Source organism: Musca domestica, unplaced genomic scaffold (genome assembly GCF_030504385.1).
Source record: "Musca domestica strain aabys unplaced genomic scaffold, Musca_domestica.polishedcontigs.V.1.1 19, whole genome shotgun sequence".
Lineage (NCBI taxonomy): Eukaryota > Metazoa > Arthropoda > Insecta > Diptera > Muscidae > Musca > Musca domestica.
Genome location: NW_026712245.1, coordinates 9,837,895 through 9,856,664, shown reverse-complemented (window position 1 = coordinate 9,856,664; position 18,770 = coordinate 9,837,895). Strand labels below are relative to the sequence as shown.

Here is an 18,770-nt window from a genome sequence, read left to right as displayed (position 1 = left end):
TAGAGAGTGGACAACACCCATACATATGTCCATATGCATTTGTATTAGTTGGGGGTATTAATCATATTCCATGCTCTGTACAAATGTCCTTTTTCTGTTAATTTGTCAAAGATGAAAAAAGGCGAACTGTACACTATATATATTATAAGCACTGTATATTTGATGGGAACACTTAAAATTAAATTAGCCTTGAGTTATGATTACTCTAATTGTTGACCCTCGATGGGGGAGGTTTCGAACCAGTTGGCTAATATCGTATCTGACCTAAGACTGATATAAATATTAGAACGTGCCATATTTCATGTACTTCCCATACTTTATATGAGATATGTGCAAATATTTTGAAAATGTGGAAATATACGTGAGGTACCAGTGAGGTAATACAGATAAAAACAGGTAAATACAGATGAAATCGAACATTTATATCCAATTTTATACGAAATCATATGTTCCGCTTAATTACATATTCATATCAGATTTTTGGCTAAGGGTAATATTTGGATATAGCCAGTTGTATAGAATCGCCGACTTCTTTCGCAAGTTATGACAGATATAAACATTGGAAATTGTGACCATTTCTGGTGGAGGTACCAGAACGGGTTGGCAGATATCTATCATCTTCACAATAGATTATGCGTTAGCAAAATATTTGGATGTGCAAAATTTGAAGAGAGTTGGATGCTTATTTCTCGTTTTATGAGTGTTTTGTTTTCTTTTTTTTAAGTTTTGAACCCTGTGTTGGGAAGTACCAGAAGAAGTACGCTGATATATCCCATTTCAGATCTTGCGTTAGTAAAAATAATGGTATATGTAAAATTTGAAGAGAACAAGATGCTTATTTCGGGTTTTACAATCGTTTTGGTTATTCAAAATGTTGACTCTTTGCGGGGGAGGTATCAGAAGAAATGTTCTGATCTTCCATCTTTATATCAGATCTTGTGTTGATAGAAATATTGAGATGTGTCAAGTCTGAATGGAATCGGATGTAAATTTAACGTTTTATGACCTTCATGAATAATAAAAATGTTGACGATTTGTGGGGGAGGTACCAGATGGAATGGGTCGATATATCCCACCTTCACAAGAGATCTTGTGTTAGTAGAAATAATGGGGTGTGTGAAATATGAAGAGAACCAGATGCTTATTTCGGATTTAATAATCGTTTCGGCTATTTGAACCATTCGCCTTTTGTGGGGGGATACTAGAAGAATTGGTCCGATTTCTACCATCTTTATAACGGATCTTGTGTTGATAGAAATATTGAGAGGTGCCAAGTCTGAATGGAATCGGTTGTTAATTTCGCGTCCTATAAGCTTCATAGATATTCAAAATGTTGACCCTTTGTGGGGGAGGTAACTGTAGGAGTTGACCGATATTGTCCAACTTCACAGCAGACCTTGGTTTAATAAAAAATATTGTGATGTGTGTAATTTGAAGACAATCGGACTTTTACATCTCATTTTATAAGAGTTATAATTATTCAAAATGTTGACCCTTTGTTGGGAAGGTACTTGATGGAGTGAACCGATAATGTCCATTTGCGGACCTGATCTAAAACTGATGAAAATATTAGGATTTGCAAAGTTTGAGCAAATTCGAATTATCCTTTCTCTTTTTGTGCAGTAAAATATTTTCTTTGAAAATTTCAACCTTTTGTGGGAGAGGTACCAGAAGAGTGGACCTATATTGCCCACCTCCGAACTCGATCTAAGATTAATAAGACCATTACGATGTATCAAGTTTGCATCAAATCGGATACTCCCTTCGAGAGCTATCCTGCGCATCAGCCAGCCAGACTGACGGACGGACATCGCTAAATCGACTTCAAATGTCCTGAAACGTATTTGGTCCAAAAAGACCTAGGGTCTAAAACTTTTATTTCGGTGAGACACGTTTTGGCCGTATCAAATGATATATAACCTTTTCTTGTTGCAAAATGGTCAGGCCTAATCCCTAATCTATATCTGAGGGTATAAAAGTTATGACAATGAGATGTCAAATGAACAATTTAAAAAAAATTGTAAACATATAATTGCATCACTTTACCTTCTTAATTCTACCATGGATTGCACTTTCAAATTAAAAAAGAGTTCTGAGAAAATCTTTAGAATTTTTTTCCAGAAATTTTCCGTGATCAAAATAAACAATGATGAAACAATGAACAATGATGATTAACGAAAAAATAATGTTGACCTCCCATGCAATGATGCCTGGTATAAAAACAACATTATCACCATTCAAAATATAATTAACATTTTAACTATTTTAATATTCGACCTAAGATCACATAAAGTTCCTAGAAATATCTGGTAGTTAAATCAAACCTTTTTACTTCAAAACTATTACAATCGATGACAACTAAAATTGGTCGAATGTCACACCTTTACACTCTGCTGTCAATTGGTCCCGGCAACATAACCTTGCAAAATAATTACAACATATTTACAATAGTTCTTATAATTTTATTACTATTATTTATTTATTTGCTGAAAAATATCAACGAATGAATTTACAAAATGTCTTTTTGTTGCTGTTCCTGTAAAAATCTACACCTAAAGAGTGAGTTTCGGCTTTCTTTATACTATTTTATGTTTTTGTTGTTAGTTAGTTATATTTCATTTTACTATATAATCATAAGTATATATATTTGTATGTAGTATATGTATACGGGGTATATGTAGGTATGTATCGACGCTATGTAACAATATTTTTATTATATACTATAAGTTCTGAGCTGCAACTTTGATAGTTTTTGGGCGGACTGCAGCACGAAGAAAATTTGTAAAAACCGGCAAAAGTTGAAAGAGACATGAAACCGAACCCGTAGGAGGAGAAAGACAGCGGGGAGGAATGAACTGACTTGAAACCAATGTTTCATTTCGTGCAGCAGTCAACAACAATGTAGGAGAAACCCATGTGCAGCAAGTGAGCTAGCGGTGATGTACTTATATGCAGGCAGGCAGGCAGGCGTTTATGTACCAACAATCCATGTGTACGAGTGGGTACATAAGTAGATGTACATCGGGTTGGTCGGCATGTACCTGAATAAGCGCATGTGTGACTAATCACTGCCAAATTCTCAGCACCACTGTTCAGTGCTTTGCTTTGTGTGTGCTTTTCGATGATGTATCTGTTCATTGTTCGTCCATTTGCTTTCTTGCCTGCCTGCCTGCTTGCCTCTCTGTTTGTCCAGCGAACGATTGGTGTCTGACTAAAGCTTCCATTGAATGCAAGCAATACACCATCCATGTAAAGCGAACAAAGAAACAAATAAAGAAACTCAAATGTGTGGTTGTTGCTGGGTACGGGGCAGTGCAGTGCAATGGAGTGAAGTGGAGTGGAGTCGAGGAACATGGGAGGATATTGTGTTGTGACCTTAAAGTTAAATATTTCTTTTGTTCATCAAATTCACAATTGGTTCTTTTGGTTACATACCAGCCGAAAAAACAACAAAAAACAAACAATAAATAATAATCGTTTGGAAAAATGAAGAACAGGAGAGAGAGAGAGAGTGGGCGACAATAAAAATAATTACACAGTGCTACATTGAAAATTGTAAAGTGTCGCATTAGTTTTCAAGTAACTGTGTTGTTGTTCATTTGTTTTCGAATATAAAAACTATTATTTTTCTTCAAATACTTCCACTTTGAAATTATTCGAAGATTTTCTCAAATTATGTAGCATTGTGTAACAGACAAAATAAAGACTTAATCATAGTTAGGAATAACCCTTTTTCAGGGGGAGCTATTGTTCTGTGCCGGCACAAAGGGAATCCAACGCAAACAGCTCTCATCGATTTTGGGGAAAGTGCCACGCCGTTTGATGCGTTCTTCATAGTCGTCCAGGACATCCTGTAATGAAGAATAAAAACCAAAATGCCGGGTTGAGTATTTAACTCTTTTCGCTTCTCGCTCTCTGGACACAAACAATACGTTACCTGTTTTTTGAGCACAATATGTTTGCCTTTCCAGTACTTCATCATACCCAGAGCTTGCAGAGTGCTGACAATGTCATATGAATAAATGGCCATTTCCTAGAATTTTGTAATGAATCAATGAGTGAGTGTTTGCATGGAGTGTTGTTATTGTTGTTATTCTATAAATTATCACTTTTGTTGTTATCAAGTCAAGTTTCATCTTTGTCTGCGGTTTTCATGGTCTTACCTGTGACACATCTTTAATACTTAAAGTATTTCCTGTGCGATTGCATAAATACTCCAGCAGTACATCTTTCCAATACGAACGATATGAGATTAATCCCAAATCCGAGAGGGGTTTTTCGGGCGAACCTATTTTTCCCTCCACCCTGGTCAGAAGATAACCTTAAATGAAAGAAGAGAAACATGAAATTAAAAAAACCAAGTAAAAAAATGTGTTTATTTTGATGTTCCATTTGGGATAATTATTTTTTAAAGAAGAAGCTAATCGTCCCACAAAATATCAAATTACTGCATAATTGTTTGGAAATAAGAGAGATGGAGAGAGAGAAAGAGAGAAGAGAAATTTTCCATATATCAGAAGGATCTATACCAAATTTGTAAGATTGATACAATTAAGAACGCTTTCTCAAAACCAACATCCTTATGTCAGGCAAGGTTTTTAACTTTGATTTCCAAAAAAAATTCAATATTTTAACTCCATTAATTAAAAACAACATGTTATCAAATTTACAGGGTGAAATTAAAAACAGCAACAAAGTCAAACGCTATGATTTTTACATTTTTTAAAATTTTATTGGATGAAAGCAAAAAATGTCGGAAGTAGCATCAAATTTTAGAATAAGTTTAGATTTGTTCGAATTGGTCACCTTTGGCACGAATTATGGCCTTCAAACGGCCAATGAAACCGTCACACGCTGCCCGAATGTTGCTCTGCGGTATTTTGGCCCATTCCCGGCGAAACACTTGCTCGATCGACGCTTTGGTATTTTTTAGTGCCAACCTTGCTTTCCAAAATATTTCAGACACAATAGTCCAACGGATCGGTATCCGGAGATTTGGATGGCCATTGTGCGCTGGAAATGAAGCGAGGAACCTCATTTTGTAACCATTCTTGGGTGGCGTGTGCTGAGTCCTGTTGGAATGTCCAAGGTCTGCGGCCAAAATGTTTGCGTGCTCAAGGCTTTTATACACCCTCCAGAATATTTTCGAGATAATATTCAGCATTTATTCTGATGCCAAGGTCGAGTGGAGAGCGACCACCGGATGTTATGGCGGCCCACACCATTACCATGACCGTCGCTTGAATTCTGGTGGCCAACCGAAGGTGCACATTTTCAGCTGACCTCTTTGGCAAGTAAACACGATCATTTTTTTTTTTGTTTACAAACTACTGCGCAACGAATGTTTTCTCATTGGAGACGGAGAAACCCAAGTTCGGCAGTTCACAACTTTCAGTCAAGCGAAGCAACTCTTTAGCTTTTTTGAGTCTATTTTCTTTCTGTTGCGGTGTATGTTCTTGCGCTTTTTGGAATTTCAATGGCGTTACCCCGAGCTCATTTTTCAATATTTGCCGAATGGAATATTGCGATATGTTCAGCTCACGAGCCATTTTTCGGCCACTGCGACGCGGGTTTCGATCAAGTCGCTTCTTTACTTTTCGAATCATTTCTGCTGATGTTGCTGTTTTCTTCCGTTCACTTCCTTGACGTCGGGGTACGCTGCCAGCATCACGGTAGCGAGCGATGGTATGAGACACACGAGATTTATTCACATTTAAATGCTGGAGAGCTCTAACGATAACCACGTGTGGTTTTCCAGCCAAATATAAAGAAATCACACTATCACGCTTGAATTCCATCACGGATAACTTTTTTTCTGGAAAATTCTCACAAAAATGCTTTTGTACGCTTGTAAACAATATAATGAGCTGTCACTGGAATAATTTTAACGGCTGTCGGACGAGTGGCTTAGAAATGACAGCAGTCTGAAGTTAGTTGCAGTTTTTTCATCTCAAACTGTATTCTTGAGCAGCATAAAATTCTATCTCGATTCAGCGATGTCCGTCCGTCTGTGGAAATCTTTCTAGCTTCCGAATGAAATGAAATAGGTAGTTAAAATTTTACTCAAATGTATATTTTGTCTGCAGGACTTTTGGTATTGAAAATGGACCATATATAGCCTTAAAATGGTACCTCCCTAATTTCGGTATTTGGGCGATTTAAGCGACATTATTCACTGGAAATATTTCAAATTTGTTATTTGAAGTTCGTAATGAATAGTACAGCCTATGACAGACAACTGTCCGTGCACGCCTTCGTATAGCCCCCATACAACGGCACCTCCCGATAATCGGTATTTTAATGATTTTAGCGACATTATTCACTGGAATTGTTTTAAATTTGGTATTCGAAGTTCGTAATGGATATCACAGCATATGACAGAAAATTGTCTGTGCAGGTCCACGTCTTCGTATATCGCTCATATAACGGTACCTCCCGATATTCGGAAAGTACGAAATTGGCCAAATTCGTTCCAAATGGTGGAGGGTATTCAATGTTAGACAGCTTTTTTACTTGTAGCTTGTTGTTGCTTGTTATCATATATGAACTTACATCCACAAATTTAGAGCTCAGAGCTACCAATCGCTAAATATTAATCTCACTTCCGTCCCCATGATTCAAATTTCAATATAGCTTCTACCGTTTCGTCTGGTTGTTGATGAATTCGTCAGTCAGTGAATCAATCAATCTCTCAACTTCAAAAAGGTGTGATATCTGTGTCTTTTACCCGAAGAAGACCTTTAGAAGCCACCAGCCTCCAGCAGAGTTCTTAAAATTGAAGATTATTGGAACGAACGCCTTCTATCTTTCGGATGTATTCTACCGTTAGAAGGTCTTCTTCGTATAGAAGACTTTAAAATAATGCCCTTAAAGACTTTTATAACGCCCTTAAGAAACCGATTTTTAACAGATTTAATATTTTTATAAACCCTTAAGAGGACCTTCAACATTCACAAAACCTTTAGCAGGTCTTATACGATTAAAATTCCTTTGGAAGATATTTTGTCCATGTTAGAACTGTAAAATATCTTCCATCTATAAAAACAACTTTTAGAGGTTCCTCTATCTACAGCAAACGACATTTTTAATAACACCTTAGAAATGTTTGGTTTTACTAGGCCTAGAAAAGGTGTTTTATCTTTGAAGGTATTTTCTTGAAGATAAATAAACATATTCAAGCCGCAGAATGTTCACAGAAGATATTTATATAAATAAGACTTAAAATGATATATCACCAAAAGACGTTATAATGCACCTAGATCATCTTTTAATGGAAGACATATCCTCCAAAAATGTCAGAATTACTAGCAATGACAACCACATACCCGGTACTCCAAAAATAATGACAACTACATATCCTCTGCCTTACCATTAAACTAAAAGTAATGAGTTATTGCTAGACAGCTTACAGGGCAAAATAATTTACTTATATTTTACCAAGTACTGAATAATGGCGGCACAGAGCAAACACTCCCGTCTTCAAAACAATGAGAAAGTAGGCCCAACTCCTAATAAAAAGGACATTTGCTTTTCTGGTCTCATTTATTAGCTCTTGGTGGCAGTTTTGTGAGTATTTACTTCCAATGCTATGTCAATTAATAATTTAATTAATTAAAATATAATCGAAATCGAACGTCTTTTATCTTTAGGACACCCACTAGGCTTCTTCAATGTGAAAAATTCCCCATACATTTCTTTGGCGAAGTACCTGTCGATTTCCATGCATTGAATATCTATCATATTTTTAGGTGCTAAAATTTCCACTTGGATCACATCGCAACATGCATGGATACGCCGCGAACAACAAAAATCTATGAATGGCGACAAGAATACATTTTGCTCGTCAGGGTGCTATTTTTAGACGGGGATTAATTTTAGACTTTAATAATATTTTTATACTCTGATTAAATCAAACAATCGCGGATTCAGTGGCGTAACCAACGCAAATTCAAACCAAAAACAAAAAAATGTGCATTGTTATCCATCGTTGTTGTCGTCGCCGCCGCCGTCATCATCACCGGTCGCGTTGTTGCTGTTGTTGCTATTGCCAAAGTGGAGAAGAAGAAAAGAACAAAAAAAATTGTTCACTTGTCTAGACAGTAACAACAACACCTCCACCGTCGCCCCCGTCATAGTCACCCACCCGTGTTTCATTCTTCATTCCTTCTTTCATTCTTTGTTGCTCGAGAATTGAGAATCGCTGGCGAAAGAAGTAGGTATGAGCAATGAAATAAACTGCAAATGACCTCTTCTTTTGCCGAAGCACTCACCGCACAACGCGAGCGATGAGAAGTGAGAAAAAAAAACAAAAACAGAAAACTCTTTGACGCTCGGCATGCCACAGCACAGCTACTATCTCCTTATGCTGCTGCTGCTACCATCGCCAATCTGTCAGACCGTCTTTCAGCTGGTCGGTGTTTTGGTCTCTCATGCTGATGATTATAACTCATTCGGATTGAGGCATGTAAAACGTTTTTCGATTTGGTACTCTCTACCACTCGTTGTTGTTGTTGTTTTATTGGGTTTAACCGCTGACAGGGTATAAAACATGTACGGTGTATGAAATGTCAAAAATGTATGAAACGTCATTTGAAATAATAGATACAATAGGTCATAGAGTCCAACGGATATATGCTTCTTGTAGCATTTCATTAAGGAGTCTAAAGGTATGATCAGATTCTGTGAATCCTGATTCACAGGAACTTTGTAAATTGTCCAAACTTTCGTAAAGAATAGTCTAGCATCTACATTATTGACCATCACAGGGAACTGAATATCAACCAAAAACTTTTTGTACAACTGAATATGAGGGATACAGAATCCCAGTTTGCTTTAATTTCTGATGGTTGCGCCCAATCTGATGAACATATTTTTTGAAATTTACTGCAGATTTTGATGTAAATTTAGAAGACCCTGTATCTATAACAAAATTTAAAGGCCCTTATATTCTCAGAAAACCTTTTGAAGACCTTTTTCTATTCCCTAACAACACGAATAACTAACAGCAATAAAGTTTTTTAAGAGGACCCCCAATTGAAATTTGAAAAGAGAGTCACTAATGGAGAGTAGGATAGATGTACCAAAGTGTTTTTGGAAATTCGAACTTTAAGGTTACGAAAAGTTCTAAAATGGTACTATTTGGTATTTTGTGGATGGGATTGGTACGGATAAAGCTAAACACTTGCAATTGGTATGACAAGGTTGGAAAGTAATTTTGATGTGGTTTTGAAAATGTGTACTAAGTGTGCAAACTGTACTAAATGGTACTAAATTTAAAACAATGAACTAATGACTCAGGAATTTTGAAATTTTGTATTGGGGGTAGGTTTGTGATAAAGAGAGGAGTATGGTAATGTGTACTGCAAGTACACGAAAAGTACTAAATAGTACTATATTTGTTATTGGGTAAACAGATAGTGTTTGAAATCTGAAATTTGAAATTGAAATTAGGGTTGCTGCTCATGTGTAGCCTGGAAATATAGAGGTGGTTTCGGAATTGGTACAAAAAGTACTGAATGGTATTGGGTGAAGGAATAGATATAAAATTCTGAAATTTTACATTTAGATGACTGTTTGTATCTAAGGTGGGTTCGGAAATGCGTACTATAGTTGTTCGAAAAACACTAAATTGAATATATTTTGTATTAAAAGGATAATTTGGGTAAAGGGATAGAGGTGGAGTCCTCAAATTTAATATTGAGGTGTCTGTTGGTATCTGGAGGTTTGGGAAAAGTACTTAATAGTACTATATTTGGTACAATTTGATATTAGGTAAATTACGTATATATGAACTACGGGGTGAGATGAAATAACTGCAACTAATTTCAGATTGCTGCCATTTCTAAGCCACTCGTCCGACAGCTTTTAAAATTATTCCAGTGACAGCTGGAAGCGTACAAAAGCATTTTGGTGAGAATTTTCCAGAAAAAAAGTTATTCGTGATGAAATTCAAGCGTGATAGTGTGATTTCTTTATATTTGGCTGGAAAACCTCAAGTGGATATCGTTAGAGCAATCCAGCATTTAAATGTGAATAAATCGTATGTGTCTCGTACCATTGCTCGTTACCGTGATACTGGTAGCCTAGCCAGACGTCAAGGAAGTGGACGGAAGAAAACAGCAACATCAGCAGAAATGGTTCGAAAAGTAAAGAAAAGACTTGATCGAAGCCCGTGTCGCAGTGGCCGAAAAATGGCTCGTCAGCTGAACATCTCGCAATATTCCATTCGGCAAATATTGAAAAATTAGCTCGGGGTAAAGCCATTGAAATTCCAAAAAGTGCAAGAACTTACACCGCAACTGAAAGGAAATAGACTCAAAAGAGCTAAAGAGTTGCTTCGCTTCAGCGCACTATGACCACCAAATTCTCCGGATATCAATCAGTTGGACTATTGTGTCTGGAGTATTGTGATAAGCAAGGTTGGCACTAAAAAATACCAAAGTGTCGGTCACATCAAGCAAGCGCTTCGCCGGGAATGGGCCAAAATACCGCAGAGCAACATTCGGGCAGCGTGTGTCGGTTTCATTGGCCGCTTGAATGCCATAATTCGTGCCAAAGGTGACCAATTCGAACAAATCTAAACTAATTCTAAAATTTTATGCTATTTCCGATATTTTTTATTTTCATTCAATATAATTAAAAAAAATGTAAAATTATAGTGTTTGACTTTGTTGCAGTTTTTTGTCTCTCCCTGTATTTCCAATTCCATTTTATTATGACTTTTCATTGTTAATTTTCACACCCTAAATATGAGTAGCACCCCTCGTAAGGGGCTTTTTCATGTCCAAAAATCCACAAACATATGTATGCTGGGATATTCGAAATACGTTACACTTTACGATGAGCCCCATCAGTTTCTCTCTGATCTATATGACTAAGACTACGACAACAATAAAAATAATAATAGCGATGACAACAACAACAGAAGCAACGACCAAGTTTAACTTCAGTCCATTCAACCCGACAGACGAGGAGTAACAAGAACTTTTCGTTGTTTTCGAGTTCTTTTGAGCGACGACGATGACGACTGTGAGAGCAAACAACTGTCGTCGTTATCGTTGTCGTCTACCGACGATTTGGCCAGGCGCTAGCCGCCCTTATGCTCAATTGCATTGTTGTTGCTGTTGCTACTTCTGCTGGCACCGTTGCCACGGCCATCGTTTAATGCAGTCTGCAACTTTCACATTATGTGCTACAAAGTTTAAAGTAGCCAGCCAGCCAGACAGTCAACCATCCAGCCATTCATCCAACCGTTTGTGCCGAGAGACCTACAGTCAACCCAAACAACCTAACCATTATGTGGATGGACTCACGGGGAACTCCATTGACTGGCGGCGTCATCATCACTGCCATGCAGGTTGCCGGCAAATGATTTGATTTCGAAGGGTTGTTCAGCCAATTTCTTCTCTTATGTTCATGTTCTCTCGCGCGTTCTCGTTTTCTCTCTCTCTCTCTCTCTCTTTTTGGCTCCCCTCCCCAAACCTGCAACCATTATCGCCCGCACATAACGGCTTATGATTTTATTTGTTTATTGCTTTAAAATTCGATGGCGTCTAAATTTCTACAGAGCCACCTCAGAACTCATTTCAGGTTCGGCGAATTACTGTAAGCGGCGCCCTTCCAAGGGGTTGAATGAAATTTGTAAAACGTAGACAGTATCGCCGTCGCACATTGCCCACCATTACCGTTTTCGCCATGGCTAAAATCCACGCACAAACACACCCACATACCAAAAACAACTCCCCGTCAACCTACCTCCCACCCAACAACACCCACCTGGCCATAATCGCCAAAGCAAAGCCATATTCCTCCACGACAGCGTGTCGCGACATATAGTTCTTGTGCGTTACCATATAAACGTTAAAAACAATAATGCAATCATCGAGGGACGAACGAACGGGAGGACAGACGACACCAGCCAGCCAGGGAGTAACGTCAACGTTACCATCATTTTTCCTGGCTGCATTTTTTCGCTTCGTTTTTGCCATTTGCGATTTCTATGCAATGAGCACTGGCTGAGTACTGTTTTTGTTGTTGTTGTTGCTGTTGTTGAGTGCATAAGAATGGGAAGAAACGTCGAGACAATTTTATCGATCCATGCAAGCAAGTGTTGTCCACACACACACACAGGCACGCGTATTCCTGCTACACGGATAAGTTTAACCATAAATCGGATTTCCGCCTCCGTGTATTCGGGTTTGCCATAAACAGGAGTTTGATTCGATTCCACCACAGCTTATCTGCCGTATGACCCTGAGTAAGATTATGAAGCAATTTGGGGGAAAATGTATAGATTTGAAGAACTAGGTACTGGTAGCGTATGAAAATGGAGATATCAGTAACTCATACGCCTCTATCAATCAGTAGAGTTTACAATGTGACTTTGCAGATTACTTTTGTATAAACGGTCCTGTAGGAGTTATTTAAAGAGGAAGAGTTTTAAGACCAGTAGCTGAGAGAGTTTTTAGAAGATGGATTGGAAAACTTTATGGATAAGGTCGACAAAAGCTAGTCTTTGCGGAAGACAGGAATATATTATTATGGCAATAACCAGCTGTAAAAAGAAGCTAAAATAGGTCAGAAGGCTATTTCATAGCTTGCTAAAGTGGGCGTAATAGCTGAGCTTGATCGGGATCTTTTTGACGACTCCTTGGAAACGAAAGAAGTAGACGACCTGCTAGGAGTGTCCATACACGAGCTGCTCGGAGTCACTATAGACGAGCTCTCGCCTATTGGCGAGAAGCCAGGAGTCTCTATAAACCTGCTGTAGACTAGCTAGTGGGAGTCTCAATAGACATGCTGCTTGGAGTCTCTAGAGATGAGCTGCTGGAATTTGTACAGTCCTAATAGCCATAGTGAAGGTGGAAGAGCCCAAATAAGCTAAAGGTCGTGTCTTTTAAGATAAACTGAAAATCGTCTCTTTTTAGACGAGCTGATCGTCTCTTTCCAGACGAGTTTAAGTTTGTCTCTTTTCCGACGACGAGGTATAGTTATAGCCTCCACCCCTAGGTGATCAGGGTATTATGTCTTTGTGCATATGTTTGTAACAGGCAAAAGGAAACGAGATAGACCCATAGTTCCTTTTGATGATCGCCGATTTATGCATGACCGTCCATCCGTCTGTCTGCCCATGTATTTTTGTAAACAAAGTACAGGTCGCATTTAATGCCCGATCCAGATGAAATTTTGCACAAATCATTTGTTTGAACCAAAGACGATCCCTATTGAAATTGGAGATAATCGGACAACATTTAGATATAGCTTCCATATATATCTTTGTCCGATTTGCCTTGTATTGTGCACCAAACGTGTACCATCAGCCTAAATAGTATGGAATTTTGCACACACGACCAAATTAAGCTTGGAAATAAGCATGTCAAATTTGATCGAAATCGGTTCAGATATAGCTATAGCACCCATATATATTGCTCATCCGATTTGTTATTTTTGTTCTCCGCAGCCGTAATATTCACGCTGTAACGATGATATTTGGGGAATTATATCAAATACAGTTCAGAAAAAACTTTGCTAAATTTTATCAAGATCGGTTGAGATTTGGGTGTAGCTCCCATATATATCTTCTTCCGATTTGTCTTTTATTGTGTGACAAACGTGCTAGCCCAAATGTAATGGAATTTGGCACTTACGACCAAATTGATTCTAGAAACTAGTATGTCAAATTTGGTGCAAATCGGTTCAGATATAGCTATAACTCCCATATATATCCGATTTGTTATATTTGTTCGCCACAGCCGTAATATGCACTCCGTAACAACGATATTCAGGGAAACATTTCAAATTTAGAAATACCTTTGCCAAATTTTATCCAGATCGGTTCAGATTTGGACATAGCTTCCATATATATCTTTATCAGATTTGAAGTTAATTGTGCAAATTCTCCATAAGAACTACTAAATATGCAAAGTGATATAGGGTATCATAAAGTCGGTCTTCATTTTAGACGAGAAAGCGGACGGCCTTTTTCGACGAGTCAAATGTCATTTTTCCTATGACTTATGTTTGTCGATTAAAGAAATGCATCGGCAAACCGAATTCAGCGCCATCGCTGTGCTAAACCTTTTCTGCCACATCACTATGCAACATGGTCGACGCCTTTTCATTATGACCTATCCTGACCTTTGTTGCTAGTAACACATACATAAATATGTATTTGTATATTTCGTTGTCGGCGGCGGCATTTGAATGAATGTGTGTGTGTAAGTGTGAAACATGACCATAAGGACACGCATTTATATCTGTCTCTGTGTGTGTGTGTGCAGACGCATTCGTAAGCTATGTCTGAAAAAAACGATATTATTTTCATGTTTTCCCCCAAAATGAAAATTGAAATTGCCAGTTACATATGAACGAATGTGGCCAAACGTACAACATGCCCTATTAAAAAGGTGTCTGGCGTGCCTAGACTAGACATGAGAAACGAAACAGAAAAAAGAAAGACATTATTATTAAAAATTTATATTGAAAATATAACAAGTAAATCATCCGATGAAGGAATTGAGGAATGTAAAGTAAGTTCTTAAAGCGACGACTGGTCCATAAACGATTAAAGGTAACACTTTAAGTCTATTCCAACAAGGTACGACTAAAAGCGGGAATGTGAGAGCTTCAGAAGTGAACATTTTTAAAATTTCAGATATGTTTACATTATAGTCAAATTTAATGGCCAAAGGTATGGGTGTTCAGGTTAGTTTTAGCAGGGATCATTGGTTTGTTTTTGATATTTTCACAAGCCCATGTGTTAATTTAGTCTAGCAGTGACACTGTTGTTTATACCCAAATCAGGGGTCGAACGTTGGGTGACGAGAAGTAATCATTAAATGAAATTCGAAGTAGGGTGCTGGTTGATATATTGTATTAAAACACCGGACAGTTTCCTAGGTAAGTCCTCGATTCCTCAAATAAATTAAACATGGCTTTACAGGGCTAATGATGCCCCACAAGAATTGTAGAACCCATTACCACCACTTTCTCACTTAAACGAGAATTTTTACGTCATTTTAAGTATGCGGATCTAATCATAGAGAAGCTGTAATGATTCCTGGATCTTGGAACTCTGCCATAACCTCCTGAATCTCGGGAGCATATATATATTAATAAAATAGTTGAGTGATTGACTGACTGAACGCCCAGACGACTAAAGCTTGAATCTTGAACTTTTGAGTAAGGATCAATCTTGGGTTGGAGATGCGAGATAGATTTTTGGGCCAGATTTTTGCAAATTCGTACTAGAAGCGTATTAAAAGGTACTAAATAGGGTTCTATTTGTATTGGACAAACGAAAAACTAGTAAAGAAAGTCCAAAGTCGGGCAGGGCCGACCTTATGATACCCAGGGCAGGACCGACCATATGATACCCTACACCATTTTGCATATATAGTAGGGCTACATTTCTGATTTCTGAATGTGTATTATTCAGCAAAATCCATATTACACTTTTTAGGGACAACCATTTGGTGCACAATAAACTTGAAATCGAGTAAAGATATCAGATCCAAACCTGAATCTATCTCGACAATTGTTTGGCAAAAGAATTTCAGAGATGTATTTGACATATTTCAAATCGAGTGAAGAATATTTATGGGAGCTATAGCTATATGTGAACCGATTTCCACCAAATCGGACACACTTGTTTCAATTTTGTTATATTTGCCAAATTCCGTCCTATTTGGACTAAAATTACACATTCGGGTCAAAATAAAAGGCAAATCAAGCGAAGATATATATGGGAGCTATATCTAAATTTTGACCGATTACCTCCAATTTCGATGGGGTTCGGCCTTGGAGTAAACTAATGTTTTGTGAAAAATGTTATCAGCTACTCGTCCGACAGCTGTTAAAATTATTCCCGTGACAGTTCATTATATTGTTTACAAGCGTACAAAAGCATTTTGGTGAGAATTGGGTGGCTATCGTTAGAGGACTACAGCATTTAAATGTAAATAAATCTTTTGTGTCTTGTACCATCGCTCGTTACCGTTGCCGATACTGGTAGCGTAGCCCGACGTCAAGGAAGTGGACGGAAGAAAACAGCAACATCAGCAGAAATGGTTCGAAAATTAAAGAAGCGACCTGATCGAACGTCGCGTCGCAGTGGCCGAAAAATGGCTTGTGCGCTGAACAAATCGCAATATTCCATTCGGCAAATATTGAAAAATGAGCTCGAGGTAAAGCCATTAAAATTCCAAAAAGTACAAAAATTTACACCGCAACAGAAAGAAAATAGACTCAAAAGAGCTAAAGATTTGCTTCGCTTGGCCGAAAGTAGTGAACTGCCGAATTTGGTTTTCTCCGTCTCCGATGAGAAAAAATTCGTTGTCCATCCAAAGAGGTCAGCTAAAAATGTGCACCTTCGTTTGGCCACCAGAACTCATGTGCCGGCCATGGTGTGGTGGTGTGCCGAATAAATGCCGAATATTATCGCGAAAATATTCTGGAGGGTGTATTAAGGCCTTAGGCACGCAAACATTTTGGCCGCAGACCTTGGACATTCCAACAGGACTCAGCACGCGCCACCCAAGAATGGTTACAGAATGAGGTTCCTCGCTTCGTTTCCAGCGCACAATGCCGACCAAAATCTCCGGATACAAATCCGTTGGACTATTGTGTCTGCAGTATTTTGGAAAGCAAGGTTGGCACTAAAAAATACCAAAATGTCGATCAACTCAAGCAAGCGCTTCGTCGGGAATGGACAAAAATACCGCAGAGCAACGTTCAGATTCATTGGCCGTTTGAAGGCCATAATTCGTGCCAAACATGACCAATTCGAACAAATCTAAACTTATTCTAAAATTTGATGCTATTTCCGATATTTTTTTGCTTTCATTCAATAAAATTTAAAATAAATGTAAAAATTATGGCGTTTGACTTTATAGCAGTTTTTTTTATCTCACCCTGTATATGCATTGTGAAGTCGAGTAGTTAAAATTAAAATTGACAAAATTAACATACACTCCATTTTATTGTGGAGGGTATAAAGGAGGAGAAACGTTAGAAAAAAAACTTAAAGGTAATTTTGTTCGAACAGAATTCGGGCTGAAGTCTGTCAGGCGCAGCGGAACTCCCTTCATTATTCCTCCTTCAACCCCGCTTGACTTCAAACATGGTTACAGGTAAGTTAATTCATATATTCGTGAAGAACTTTTCTGATAGCAAATTCCCAAATTTTGAATTCCGACTTCCTTGAAAATTTTCGGTGAAACTCAAGTCATGTGTTATTGTGTTGTCTGGCAGTAACCCCTAAATATCTACCTCTTGAATGTTTGCATGACACCGCTGCACTCCTTCTCCGTACATGCATATGAATACTACGTATGTATGTGTGCGGGTGTGTGTGTGTGGATGAATCCGCGCGGCGGTTAGCAACACGAATGCAGTGTGCTACAATGAGCTTGGGCACTACGAAATTTTTGCCACGAATATCAACCAAGCGGCAAATAAACAATACAAATTTTGTTGTTGTCAAATTATTGTAACACCACCCCTCACAACAACGACGACAACAAGAACAACACTACAAGCGATGTGCAACCAAACCCAAACCCAGAATTTCATGAATGGCCACAAAACGTCGCCGTTTTTTGGCCGATGGCTACTATTCGCTCGCTGCCACTTATGACGAAGTTGGGCAAAATCGAAAAATCTTTGTTATGTTCAAAGCATATTTATGAAATTTCCTAGCTAGCCGGACAGCCCGCCACAACCCACCATATGTGGTGAATGCTCAGAAACACACACCCGCGGCCACACAGACACAATGGGCGAGGAAAATATGCATGTACCGACCGAACAACCGACTGACTGCTGCTGCTGCTGTTGCTGTTCTTTATTTTGCTTCGTGTGATATTCCCCGTACATGCAATCGTTGCTGCAACAAAAACAACAACAACAACATCAGCAAATAAACAGGCAATGTCGTCTAAGGTCAATGTCACTTAAAAAGTTTCTCCCTATGACTGCTGCGGTCGTCGTCTCTTTGTTTTAGAATGTTGGGGTGTTGGAGGTGTGTGTGTGTGTGCGTCTGTGTGTGGTCTGGCGAGGACCATTGCTAAGTCTGCATGGCTAGTCGCCGCTTCGCTCTGCTTGACCGCTTCTCATATTGGCCAAATATACTTTTGTATGTATATTTTAGCCAGGGTAGTTAGCATTGCTTTCTTCCATAATTTCCATTGTTTGATTTTTTCCTACTATTTTTATTGTTGTTTTTTGCTTTTTTCTTGGTTTCCTGGCCTGCCCCAATCTCCCGCTCCGTTTCTAATGGCTGAAAATAGCTCTTAAACTGTCTGACTTTGTCTGCAGGCATTAACACGGAAAGGTAGACTTTATGCCACAGACATGTCTACAAGCAAACAAACACACACACTCACACACATACATACAAACACAATCATGCATACGAGCAGCAATATCTTCGACGCTTTTTCAGTAGGAAAAAAATCTGATGGCGTTGAAAAGAATGAATGGCCCGGCCAAACGACCAGACAAAGGAATGAATGAAAGACTAACTGACTGACTGATTGCAAGACATTTTTAATTGTTTGCAATAAATTTTCACGAAAGCGTTTTTTTTTGGAATCTCTTTTTTCTATGAAAATCCTAAGAAGTGTAGGCACACGAGCTTAAGAAGCGCCATCAGGAAATCGCCAAGACAGCAGGTTTCTGACAGTGTCCGGGCTTGATTATGACGAAATTGTGAGCTTAAAAGCCCAAAACTAACACAAACGACGAGGTGAAAGTCGTCATTATAGACAAAC

At 38.4% G+C, this 18,770-nt stretch overlaps 1 protein-coding gene across 1 annotated transcript in view; it reads right to left on the bottom strand.

Moving 5' to 3' along the window:
- Positions 1-2,441: 2,441 nt before the first annotated feature.
- Positions 2,442-18,770, bottom strand: part of LOC101894865 (histone acetyltransferase KAT7) — a 30,540-nt gene continuing 14,211 nt past the window's right edge. The window contains exons 4-6 of the mRNA XM_059121263.1: positions 4,164-4,321; positions 3,938-4,033; positions 2,442-3,851 (exon numbers count right to left, since the gene is read on the bottom strand). Coding sequence (XP_058977246.1) covers positions 3,735-3,851; positions 3,938-4,033; positions 4,164-4,321 — 371 coding nt within the window. The 3' untranslated portion in view covers positions 2,442-3,734. The remainder of the gene's footprint in view (positions 3,852-3,937; positions 4,034-4,163; positions 4,322-18,770) is intronic.